The 13,011-nt window shown below is 36.3% G+C and overlaps 1 protein-coding gene across 3 annotated transcripts in view; it reads right to left on the bottom strand.

Moving 5' to 3' along the window:
* COP1 (COP1, E3 ubiquitin ligase) overlaps positions 1–13,011 on the bottom strand; it is a 228,848-nt gene that overhangs the window by 63,730 nt on the left and 152,107 nt on the right. For all 3 annotated transcript variants that reach the window (XM_003785686.2, XM_023510745.1, XM_023510746.1), the window contains exon 15: positions 7,704–7,820. In XM_003785686.2, coding sequence (XP_003785734.1) covers positions 7,704–7,820 — 117 coding nt within the window. The remainder of the gene's footprint in view (positions 1–7,703; positions 7,821–13,011) is intronic.

Genomic DNA, 13,011 nt, shown 5'->3' with positions numbered 1-13,011 from the left:
TAATATAATAAGCCGATCTAAGAGTTGGTTTTGAATTGGCAAATTTAATCTGTTTCAATTTACTGTGATCAGTGACATATTTGGATTAATTCTTGTCTTATCTTTTACTCTTTACCCTACTTTTTCTATGTTTCTCATTTTCTTCTTTCCTGCCCTCTGTAGACTGAATTTTCTTTAATAGAGATTGAGCATTCTTTCCTACTGTAGGCTTGGAAGTAGAGACTAAATTTCTTACCTTTTTTTTTTTTTTTAGAGACAGAGTCTTACTCTTTCGCCCTTGGTAGAGTGCTGTGGCGTCACAGCTCACAGCAACCTCCAACTCTTGGGCTTAGGTGATTCTCTTGCCTCAGCCTCCCCAGCAGCTGAGACTACAGGCGTCCGCCACGACCCCTGGCTATTTTTTTGTTACAGTTTGGCCGGGGCTGTGTTTGTGCTCGCCACCTTGGTATATGGGGTCAGTATCCTAGTCAGTGAGCCACAGGCATCACCCTAGAAATTCTATTTCTATTCTTTAATGTTTATGCTTCAAATTTTAGAATGCATACATGACTTAAGAAAACAATGTTGGTACACAGACAACATAAGAACCCTCGATTGCTTAATATTTCACTAATTAATACTCCTCTAAAACCTGTATTATATTATTATCCAGATTTTTCTTTCCATCTTTTTTTAAGCTTCTCAAATTAGTCTTCTTTGGTGGTAATTATTAGTGTTGTTTCATACTGTTAATGCTGGTTAAGATTTATCCTTATTTATGAATTTCTTTGCTTGCGGAATTTTACCTTTTGCTTTATTCAATTCTTAACTTAATGCTCTTTTTTGTTTATTTCTCTGATAAAGGGAGGGAAAGCGGTAGTATCCTATACCATGTAGGCAGTGGTTAGTATTTTCAGAAGGGCACAACTACTGTATACTTCTCAGAGAACAGCTTAAGACAAAGTTTCTGGAAATTTCCTCAGGCACATTTGCAGAAAGGCAGACAGTTTCAACACCCTAAATTTCCCAAGTCCAAACCCACTAATTCTTAAATATCTAGGTGCCTAGATCACAAAAGCCAGCAATTTTTTATCAGCACAACAAACTAGGCAATATGAATTCAGCTCGCATGTTTATGTCTCTGGTTTTTATATTCTGCTTTGTTTCTGACCCCTTGGTGATTTGAATGCTTTTTAAACTATGCATTTAAAATAATATTCTATATTTACCTAAAAAATGCTTATCTAAACCAAATATTTGTTGCCAGAGGTTTTTCAGTTCCAGGCATCCTCAAACTACGGCCTGTGGGCCACATGCGGCCCGCCAAGGACATTTATCCAGCCTGCTGGATGTTTATGCCACCGCTGCCTGTCCTGCTTAGCAGCTGACTAGTCCCGGGGCCCGTAGTCCGGTCCTCCAGCGGTCTGAGGGACAGTGAACTGGCCCCGTTTAAAAAGTTTGAGGTCCCCTGATTCTAATCCATCATATTTGGAGTATAACATTTTCTGGTATAACTATTAGAAAAAGGTTCAAAACACCAGACTAATTAACCCTCTACTCAGGGTAACCAAACTACTGTATTTCACAACTGCCCTCCATTTACAGAGGGACTTTCATCCAACTCAGGGTATACATTAGTATTTTAACCAGCATTCCAGGAGTAGTAAGAGTCTTTGTGGAGTAGTTCTATAGTAGGTATACTCCACACTAGAATGTGATTGAAAAACTAATATAAATATAGGGAATTTATGTACAGAAGATAATATAGATCTGGGGTTCATACTATGTTTAATGACCACCTGCATGTTTTTTAAAAAAATCATAATTAATACTATTAGCTCAATAATAGCAGTTTGTAAAAAACTTTCTCTTTCTTCTGGAAAGATTTTTTTTCCTGGAGAGATAATGTTCTTCTAATGCTACTATAACAGAGATTTAATATGTAATATAACTATATTCATTAGACAGATCAAACTTTCTTACTGTGACATATTAACTTTCTCAAAATGTCTTTTTTAGCCCATATCTACATTTTTAAATTCATATACACAAATTCAGAAACATGTACATATTTTTAGCATAATTTTCTTGCCCAAGGGAAAAGGAGAAGAGATAGGAGAATAACCTGGGGAATGCTTTCAAAAAACAAATGCTTGGTCTTTCTGAAGATTTGCATTCAGTGGCAATGTGATAGATCTCAGATAAAAAATTTTTCAAGTTTCTCAAAAAAAATTTATATGTAACTCAGACTTATAAAGCATTATTCTAGTGCCATTTTTCACAATGTATTATAATTTGTTTGCTTTGTGTCTCATCTAAAAAAAGTGTAACACCTTTAAGAAGTAGAATTTAAAATCTTTTTGTATACATAGTAACACGTTTTATATACAGAATAAATTTTGTATGCATAGTAATAAAACAGTCATAAAGTTTGTGAAGCTAATTAATAGTTCCCTTATTGTTTCATATGCACTTTAGAATCAAATTGTGTATATCCACAAAGAATCCTATTGTTGTTTTACTGGAATTACATCAAGCCTATAAGTCAATCTGGAGAGAATTCACATCTCAAGTATGTTATGTCTTCCAACTCATAAGCCTGGTCACATCTCTATTTACTTAAATATTTGATTTTTTTCACTAGGATTTGTGTTTCAGCATACAGATCCTGAACATGTTCTGTTGGATTTATACTATTTAATTTCTTTTATGGTATAATTACAAGTAGAGTTAAAGTTTAAAAGTTATCTTAAAATTTGTTTTCCAATTGCTCATCACTAGCATATAGTGGGTATTGACTTAGATCTTGATAAATCCCTTTACTTGTTCTAGAAATCACCTTGTAGATTTCTTGAAATTTTCTATATAAACCATTATGTCGTCTTCAAATAGAGACAGTTTTTTTTTTCTTATTTTTTTTATATGCCATTTATTTCCTTGTCTTACGGTGCTAGGCATGACTTTTACCTTGACAATAAACAGGAATGATGAGAGAGAATATCCTTGACTTGTTTTAGGTCTTAAGGGGTAAAAGTTCAACATTATACCATCAAATGTTTTGTTAATATTTTTATATGTACCAACATTTAGAAGTTTCCCTTTGTTTGCTAACTCTGAAGTTTTTACACCCTAGAATAATATTAAGAGTCAGGAGGATGAAAAATTTGCCTTTCTTTTGGAAAACAAGAAAACAAGATGCTGTAAAAGATGAAGTGTAAAAGAACTGGCATAATACTTCAAGCTTCATTGTCATGCATAATAACATACGCGTGTGTGTGTATATATATATGAAAAAATAAATAATTTCAGGACCTAAAAACTGATTCTCTTAAATCTATTGGTGTCTACAAGTATCTGTAACAGTTTTAGCGGTTTCACAAGGGTTTTCTTACTCTATTCTGAAGATCTTTGCTTTAGATTACATGTATTTAAAGTATGTATTTCCACATGTGAAGATTTCTGAAAATATAGTGATTTTACATGAATTTTTTTTGTGTGCTTTCAGGTGAGTGGGAACCAGTAAAGGTGATATAAGTGGCTGCAAATATACTGTTACTCTCTATGTAATTGTTTTTTTTAATGAACAGAAGATGACCAGTTACAGTCTTAACAATCATGTAGAGACGGTCTTTATTCATTCACTATCATAACATTTCAGAAATTTTAAAAATTAGAAAAAGTGTATTAATTTCAGAAATGAGAAAAATGAGCCATTGAGCATTCTGAAATTTTCAGAAATGAGAAAATTAGCCATTGCCACCAAATTAGTGTGCAATGAACTATTCCAAAACTTATTTGAACGTTTATTTTTTCTCACTGATTTGAGGGGTAGCTTACTGTTGGCTGCTTTCAGCAGACCTTTCTTAAGAGTATGAAGGCTGAATGACTAGGTTGAGGAAGCAGACTCTGCTCCTCCCTGGGAGGAGTGTCTTCCCTCCCTGGGACCAGCAAGTCCTCCTCATGGTAATGGTAGAAGGGCAAGAGAAAACAAGACGAACTATGTACACACATTTCAGACTTCTGGTCAATGTCACACCTAACATTACTTGGGCTAAAACAAGTTACCCTGCCACAGTCAGAGTCAAAGGATGGGGATGTTTCCCACAATGGGAAAGTAATGCTTTCTGGCAAAGCACACAGATAAAGAGACAGGCGAAGAATTAAGATAACTAATGTAATTTACTATAGATATTAAACATAAAAAAATCTTTCTCAACATCTTACAATAGCTTATTGTTCAGTATTAGAATAACAGAGAACAATTAAATAAAAGTATAGTAGAGTTTAAAAGGTCAATTATATGACCTAGTATTAATTCAGGACCACTAAGAGTCATAGAAGTGACTCTTAAAATATTATTAGGGATAGCCATTGTATTTATGTATCAGAAAGTCACAAGATAATGAGATAATGATCACTGAATGGAAAGGAACCTGGCTTAGATAGGTTTTCAAGCTCTTGGCAATACATATAGTATTTTAAATTAGCATTCCTGGAAGGAAAAATAGTCACATTTGATTTAATTCAACTACGTCCTTTAAAGTTATGTTTCACCATGTCTTGTGTCTAATGAATATACGTAACTCAGATACTAGTAGCTAAATGCTACATTTTCAATGGTAGCCCCTTATAATATAACATGACCTCTTCTTGATATCCTCATTTCTATTCTTAATAAAGAAATAGTCTATAATTATATAATTCATCACTCTGTGTTTAGAAAAAATATATAAATGTAAATAAAGATAATCTTTCAACCAGAATGTAAAAACACTAAAGGTTTAAATTAAAAAATGACTTCAATGTTCTAACATAGGTTTTTCAAAAATATTTAAAGAATTTCACAAGACAGATTGACATTAATATACAACAGCAAGCCACACTTGAGATGCAATTTTTAAAACTTCAAAAAAGAAAAACACATTTTCCACAACTCTTTCTGTAAAATACATACAGGGAGGAAGGTGAAAACCTTTTCTCGTATTGAGTGAATATTTGAATAAAGAGTGACAATTTTGCTTTATTCTGGGTTTAGGCTTATGCTAATATTTCCCTTAAACATTACCCATGTTAGCTGTAGTTCAAGTTAAGTTTCTGTGTTCAGTGCTTGCAAGAAAGAAGACAAATGATACAGCTGGCACTAAAGCCAGCTTGGAATGGGAACAACAACAGAAATAAACAGTGTTAATGAAGCCTCAACCTTTCATGAAGATAAACTAGAGGAACTTGTCAGTCTGTTCACTCAAACCATCTCCACTTAAAAACACCAAAATATAAGTCACCTGTAAGGTTTCTATGTTATCTTAAAGTCACCAAGAAATTATGCAATGATTCTTTTATAGATGTCTATATCCTACATTTCTAGCATTTGCTTAAATTATTTTACATTTAAACAAATATTTTCAAAACTTTCAGACATGGAAAAATAGCTTCCATGTAGAAGAGTATATAAATTGTATGCGAAAAATTTCAACCTCTTTATAATTACCACCCTGATAATTACATAGTCAAATGTGACTGTTTTTCCTCCCAGAGATGCTAATTTAAAATATATATTGCCAAGAACTTGAAAACCTATCTAAGCCAGATTCCTTTCCATTCAGTGATCATGACCTCAACTTCCTGTGACTGTCTGATACATAAATACAATGGCTATCCCTATTAATATTTTAAGAGTCACTTCTGTGACTCTTAGTGGTCTTGAATTAATATTAAGTCATATAACTTACCTTTTAAATTCTACTAAACTTTTATTTAATTTTTCTCTATTATTCAGTATTATCACATTTTCTTTTTCTCCACTTGATAGGTAAGCACTAAACTTGAAGTTATAATGCTTATTCCTTTTCTTTTCTTTATGGTTTGACTATCAATGTATATATTCCTAAATAACACACTGTATTTCATGATCATAAATGGAATAGTAGATTCTTGTGGGACTTTCTTTTACTTGGCATTTATGCTTGTTACTCATACAACACTGATTCATGGATTTGCAGTTCTTTCATTTTCACAGCTGAATACATATGCCATAGAATGAATGTCCTATCAGTAAACATGTATTCTGTTTAAAATTTTTTACTATATGTGCCACTGTATATATTACTTAAAGGTGATTCTTGAGGGTGGGACTTCCCAAACTTTAGGGTGCATTAAGAATAACCCAAGGAACCTGAATACTAATCCAGTAGGTCTTGGGAAGGTTTTAGAATTTGCATTTCTTACAAGTTCCCAGGTGATGCTAATGGTACTGGTGTCCAAATTAACACTTTGAGTAACAAAGCTGTAAGATGCAGTATTTAATTCTTTTTTATTTGAAGGAGTCTGCCATGCAATTTAGATACTAACATTTTGTTATTTGTCTATTCTACATTATCTTTTCTCCATTACTGGCTTTTGAGAAAATTATTTTTTTCAGGTTTTACTCGATGAAAAGAAGTTTTTAATTTTATTGTAGCCAAACTTATCCTGCTTTTCATTTATAGTTTATACTTTTTGTATCTCTTAAGATGTTAAAGGTTTTAGGCTTTCCTACCATAAGATCATAAAGATACTCCCTAAACTGTCTTCTAAATACTTTATAATTTTGCTATTCATATATTTAGGTCATTACATCACTTGGAATTGATTTTCTATGTGAGAAAGAGGCCAAATTTCATTTTTCCATACAGATGTCAATTGTCCAAGAATGACAATGCAATATTTTCTAATTGATGGCAAAATAAGGACTTAAATAAAAGAGTAGTAGGTTCAAATGGAAACAAATTAACACTTAATCATTTTTTTAAAAATCATGTTAAAAAAGAATTCTACCCACAAAAAACTATGACACATCAGTATCCCAGTAACATAGTGAATTGAAAAAAAAGAAGTGTAGTTACAAGTTAAGGTTTCTTATTTTAAAAACTATTACTGTTCTTGTGATACAGTGCTAGCTTGTAATTTCTTCTGTAAAAACTGATAATGTTAATTTAAAAAGTCAAGACTATTTCACCATGCATAAGTTAAATTACAGATTTTTAGTAAATATTTAAGGGAAGAAACAGACACAGAAGATAAAGGAATTAAGATAAGTAAGGTAACTGTATGATTTATCTTCTAACTCATGACACTAATAATAATTACAATTGCATGACAGGTACAGAGTAGCTACCCCAAATACAGACATACCCCCTACCCCAAATACAGACATATAGTCACTCTAGTTAAGTAAAATATTTTAGCAAATAATTCTTTATCATGATAATAATAGCTGTTTATTTGGACAATTTACTGTGTTAGTATGCCCTCCATGATGTAAGACTGTCCTATTCATTGTCTCTAGATGAGTACTTTTTGCACAGTAGGCAATCAATATGTAATTGGTAAAAGAAATAATGGCTTTATTTTAAAAAGGGGGATTCCTGTACCTATACAACTTTATAACACCTTAATTAAACATCATGACCGTAAGTTTGTGAATAAGTATTAATCATCAATTTACCCATGTAAACACTTAGAACAATAAAAATCAAAAAACAACATAAAATAGAAGACAGAGTAGTGCAATTAAAGCATAGTACTAAATGAACAAACAGGGTTACTGCATATTTCTTATTTCGAGTCTAATCATAAAAATGACATTAAAGCCTACAAAGATAGATTTTTTCTTTAAAATGTTCTTTTGTCCTAGCCATACTATTTAATCAACATCAGAGAAAGACAAATCTGCTTTCATTTCTTACCTGCACAGCCAAAAGCCAAATGATATCTGGAAGAGGGACTGAATTTCACACAGCACACATTAGCTTTAGCCTCAATGCTTGCCACTGAGTTGTCTAGGTTTGTAGACCACAGCTTCACTAAGGGCAAAGGACAAAAAAACCAAAAGGAGAAATAAATGATACATTAGCAAATGCCTCTCTGTCTTGCAAAGTTTGATTATTGCTCCAGATATCTTTTTGTGCCAAATGAAAACATTTTGGTCTATACCAGGTGCAGTGGCTCATGCTTCAAATCCCATCCAGGACAATTCTCAAATAAGGCCCAGGTATTATTAGTGTTTTAGAAAAAGCTCACCAGGTGATTCTAATATGTACTTGGGGTTAAAAACCAACATAGATCATGGGAGAACTGTTTTAGGAATATTTAGACAGTAACCTATAAATGGGCATGATCATAATAAAGCGTTTCAAAAAATACTACTTCTATGAAATGAGAGTTTATAAGAATGGAGAAGTTAATTCAATATGTGAAATCTCTCAGTAGAAATTAATCATTTCCAAAAAAAGTTGCTAATTTATAATGTGATGAATCTATTACCCTTACCATGGAAAAATCAGTGTCACCACTAAAATAAGAGTAAGATTTCGAAATAGCAACATTTGTTATTAATTTGTTTCATGTTATTTTCCAATAATATTAGTATGATATTACAATCAATACAATCCTGGGCAGTGCCTGGGATGCTATTACAATCAATACAATCCTGGGTGTGGCTCAGTGGGTAGGGTGCTGGCCCCATACAACAAGGGTGGCAGGTTCGAACCTGGCCCCAGCCAAACTGCAACAGAAAGTAGCCAGGCATTGTGGTAGGCATGTGTAGTCCCAGCTACTTGGGAGGCTGAGGCAAGAGAATCACCTAAGCCTAGGAGTTTGCTGTGAGCTGTGATGCCACAAGCTGTGATGCCACATCACTCTACTGAGGGTGACATAGTGAAACTCTGCCCCCTCCAAAAAAACACAATACAATCCTTTAGTCAATCAAAATATGTAATTCAAGATGAAATGGCTAGCTGGAATTAAAAGTATGCAAGTCAAACACAGCATGTAAAGTTTAGATTACAAAGTAAACTTTGGTATAATAGAATTGTACTCTAAAAGCCTGGTAAGCCAAAGGTAATTCACAGCAAATATGTATAGAGCACTTACTGTGTCCACACTTCACTAATAATCACTAAGAACCTTTAGACATGAGCATCACATGAGTGTTTATATGAGAAAAAAGTAGCATAAAATGAACACGTACTAACAGAATAATAGTTAAATTAAAAGTCAAGTATTTTCTAATTTCACAATAGTTTTCTCAATAATCAGTAGTATTTAAATAACCCATAATATTAATCATAATTATAATATTTAATATTAGAAATTCAATATAAATGTCTGAGCTACAAGGATAACTAAGGTTAAAAATACTGTAAATACATACTAAACAGACACAGCACAAAAAAGGAAGTTGCACAAAGATTACAATATACTTTCAGAGTGGTTGTTAAACAGAATGAGTATTATGGGTTGAATTGTGCTCCCCAAAAAGATATGTTGAAGTTCTAACCCTGGAACTTGTGACTGTCACCTTATCTGAAAATAGGGTATTTGAAAATGTAATCAAGTCAAGATGAGGTCAGAATAGATTAGAATGGGCCCTAAATTCATTGACTTGTGTCTTTATGAGGTAAGGGAGATTTAGAGACAAAGTACAGAGGGAAGACCAGGTGTGGAAAGAGGCATGATTGGCAGCTACAAGGCCAAGAATGGTTCACAACTAGATGCTAAGAAGAAGGTGAGGAAAAATTCTTCCCCATAGTCTCCAGAGAGCACGGCACTGTGAATAACTTCTGATTTTTGGTCTCTGTGAAAAAATGTATTTCTCTAATTTTAAACCAGCTAGTTTGTGGTATACTTTTGTCATGGCAGTCCTAGAAAACGAATATAGTAGATACAATGAAATAACATAAAAAATCTATTAAAATCTATTTAATGAATTCTGAGTAGATGGCTGACTGGTAGCAACCCTTAACAGAGGCTCTTGACTAGAGGGAGAAAAACTAGACAGAATCGGACTCTATGAAGCCAAAGGTGGGGAGATGAGCCAAGAAAGAAGTTTGGCAGGCTCAGTGCCTATGGCTCAAGCGGCTAAGGCGCCAGCCACATACACCTAAGGTGGTGGGTTCGAATCCAGCCCAGGCCCGCCAAACAACAATGACGGCTGCAACCAAAAAATAGCCGGGTGTTGTGGCGGGTGCCTGTGGTCCCAGCTACTTGGGAGGCTGAGGCAGTAGACTCGCTTGAGCCCAGGAGTTGGAGGTTGCTGTGAGCTGTGATGACACACTCTACCCAGGGGGAAAGCTTGAGGCTCTGTCTCAAAAAAAAAAAAAAAGAAAGATGGCAAACTGTAACTCCAGGGAAGAGCATTCAAGAAAACAAATTACAGTGTGTACAAAGCCTATCGACTAGAGGATGGGTGAACCCTACCCCAAGCGGGAGGCCTGCCCCAGGCTCTCTGAGAGGAAGGAGGGAACAAAAGACCTCTCATTTTACCTTACTGGAGAGAGCCACTATACACCAGGTCTCTTTCTCCAGGGAGGTCCCACTTATGAACCTAGACACCACTCTGTCAGGCATAAAATTGAACAGATATTTTCCCCCCACAATTCCAAACTCCCAGTGCCCTCTTCCCCCCTCACATGGAGGTCTGATGTTCTGCCCCCTGCAGAGCTCAGAGTGTTTGGTCTTTTCCTGAGAGATCTGGGCCTAGTGTGGACCTCTGACCATCAGGACAGAACCTGTGATTGGTGGGGAAGAAAGAGGGTGTGGGAAGATAGGGACACTCAGCAGGAGGAGGAGCAGTCCCCTGGTTATGACTTTGCCCAGCCAGTGGTGGTGCTGACCCTTGGTTCTGGCTGTGTCTGGTGGGAGGGGGTGCAGAATCCCTGGGTCTGATGGCACCCACAGCAGGAGAGTGGTTACCCCATGTGGACTGAGTTCAGCAGGTAGGGCTGGTCCCCAGCTCCAGCTGGGCCTGTGAGCAGAGGTGTGCCAGGTCTGGACTGAGACCTGAGGGCAAGGGAGTTGGTCCCCTGACTCCAACAGAACCCTCAAGGAGTACAGTGTGACCTGCTGGCGCAGTGTGGTGACCTGACTCCAAAAGAGCCCATGAACAGAGACTTACTGGGTATGGATTCATACTGGCAGCTGGGGGTGTGGTCCCCTTACTCCAACTGGTCTGACAAGCAGATGCTTGCTGCGTGTGGACTGAGACTGGTGGGCAGGGCATGGTCCCCGGCTCCAACTGGACTTGTGAGTAGAGAAGTGGACAACATGTGGACCGAGTCTGGCATGTAGGGGCGTGGATCCCTGGTTCCAACTTTGCTGTTGGAGACCCTTGGATCCATCTCTGTTGAGCAGAGTTTTCACTACCTGAGACAATTTAATTGGAACTTGTGTCTGGGGCTGTCCACCCGGGGACACTCTAAGGTTGACCTTTGAAGTTCTGTAGCGGAAAAGAACTAAAGGGTGGGGGCTGGACACCACAGCTGTCTTTTATATCTTCACAGCCAAGATTTAAACCTAATACCATGGCTTCTTAGGATAGGGTGGAGGTTGGCTGATATCAAAAAAGAGCTAGCTTGTGCTATCTCAACAAGTAGGTCCTCAGAGTCTCTGGCCAAAACTCTGAAAGGGGCCTTTGTAAGGTTGTAGGAGATAAGCCACAATTACAAAGCCTAGCACTTTGGTAAGGGGCTGATTATCTCTACTACCTGGGAACCCCAATACAATCTTACCCTACCAGTTCTAATAACCAAACAGTGGAAAATAAACATGGTGTGGAACTAATGGAAGAACTCTGACAACATGAATAACCAGAGTAGATCAATCATCCATCCCCACCCCAAGGAATGACAGGAGATGGAACTGAAGATGCCATGCATAAACAAATGGCTGAAATGTTAGAAATCAAATTCAGAATATGAATGGCAAATAAGATGAATAGAATGGAAGAAAAGTTAGATATTGAAATCCAAAGAGTAGTTCTAAAGTTGTCTAAAGAAATTAAGGAATTAAATGACAAAGTCACCGATGATATGGACATAATGCAAAAAGAGACAGTAGAGCTCAAGGAAATGAAAAAGTTAGTTGAGGAGCTCTGAAATACAGTAGAATCCCTCAGTAATAGAGTTGACCAGGCAGAACAAAGGATCTCTGAAACTGAAGACAAAGCTTTTGAACATTCCCAAATACTCAAAGAGGCAGACAAATGGAGAGCAAAAACTGATCATTCCCTGAGAGAGTTGTGGGATCACTCCAAAAGATCAAACATTTGTCTTATAGGAACCCCCGAAGGAGAAGAAGATGGTCCTAAAGGTACAGATGTTCTACTCCAAGAGATTATGGAGGAGAATTTTCCAAGCATTACAAGAGATATAGAAATTCAGATAGTAGACAGTTTCAGAACCCCAGCAAGACTCAATAAAGCATTAATAAAACATTTCCTAGACCAGTGGTTCTCAATCTGTGGGTCATAACCCCTTTGACCATCCTGCATATCAGATATTTACATTATGATTCATAACAGTAGCAAAATTACAGTTATGAAGTAGTGACAAAAATAATTTTATGGTTAGGGATCACCACAACACAAGAAACCATATTAAAGGGTTGTGGCATTAGGAAAGTTGAGAACCACTGTCCTAGACACACTGTGATTAACTCTGCAAAAGTTAAGATGAAGGAGAAAATTCTGCAAGCAGCCAGACGTAAGAAAAGCATCACCTACAAAGGGAGAAATATCAGAATGACTGCAGATGTCTCTGCCAAAACATTTTAAGCCAGAAAGAGAATGGCTTAGAAGAGAATGGTCATAGACCTTCAATCTCCTGAAACAACTTTCAGCCCAGGATCCTGCTGAAGAGAAGATAGACCTTCAATCTCCTAAAATACCCTTCAGCCCAGGATCCTGTATCCAGCTAAACTGAGTTTCATTTGTGATAGAGAAATTAAATACTTTAATGACACACATGCTAAAGAAATTTGCCATTACTAAACCAGCTCTCCAGGATATTCTCAGACCCATCCTCCACAATGACCAGCACAATGCTCTACCACCAAAGTCATTTTGAACAGAAATTCTGAACAAAACCCAACTTCCACAGTGGTGAAAGGATTAAAAATGTCCACTGGGGCAGCACCTGTGGCTCAAAGGGGTAGGGCGCCAGCCCCAGATGCCAGAGATGTTGGGTTCAAGCCCAGCCCCGGCCAAAAACTACAAAA

The sequence above is a fragment of the Otolemur garnettii genome, unplaced genomic scaffold (assembly GCF_000181295.1).
Source record: "Otolemur garnettii isolate 467f Iridium unplaced genomic scaffold, OtoGar3 scaffold00016, whole genome shotgun sequence".
Lineage (NCBI taxonomy): Eukaryota > Metazoa > Chordata > Mammalia > Primates > Galagidae > Otolemur > Otolemur garnettii.
This window is presented reverse-complemented; position numbering and strand designations above follow the sequence as displayed.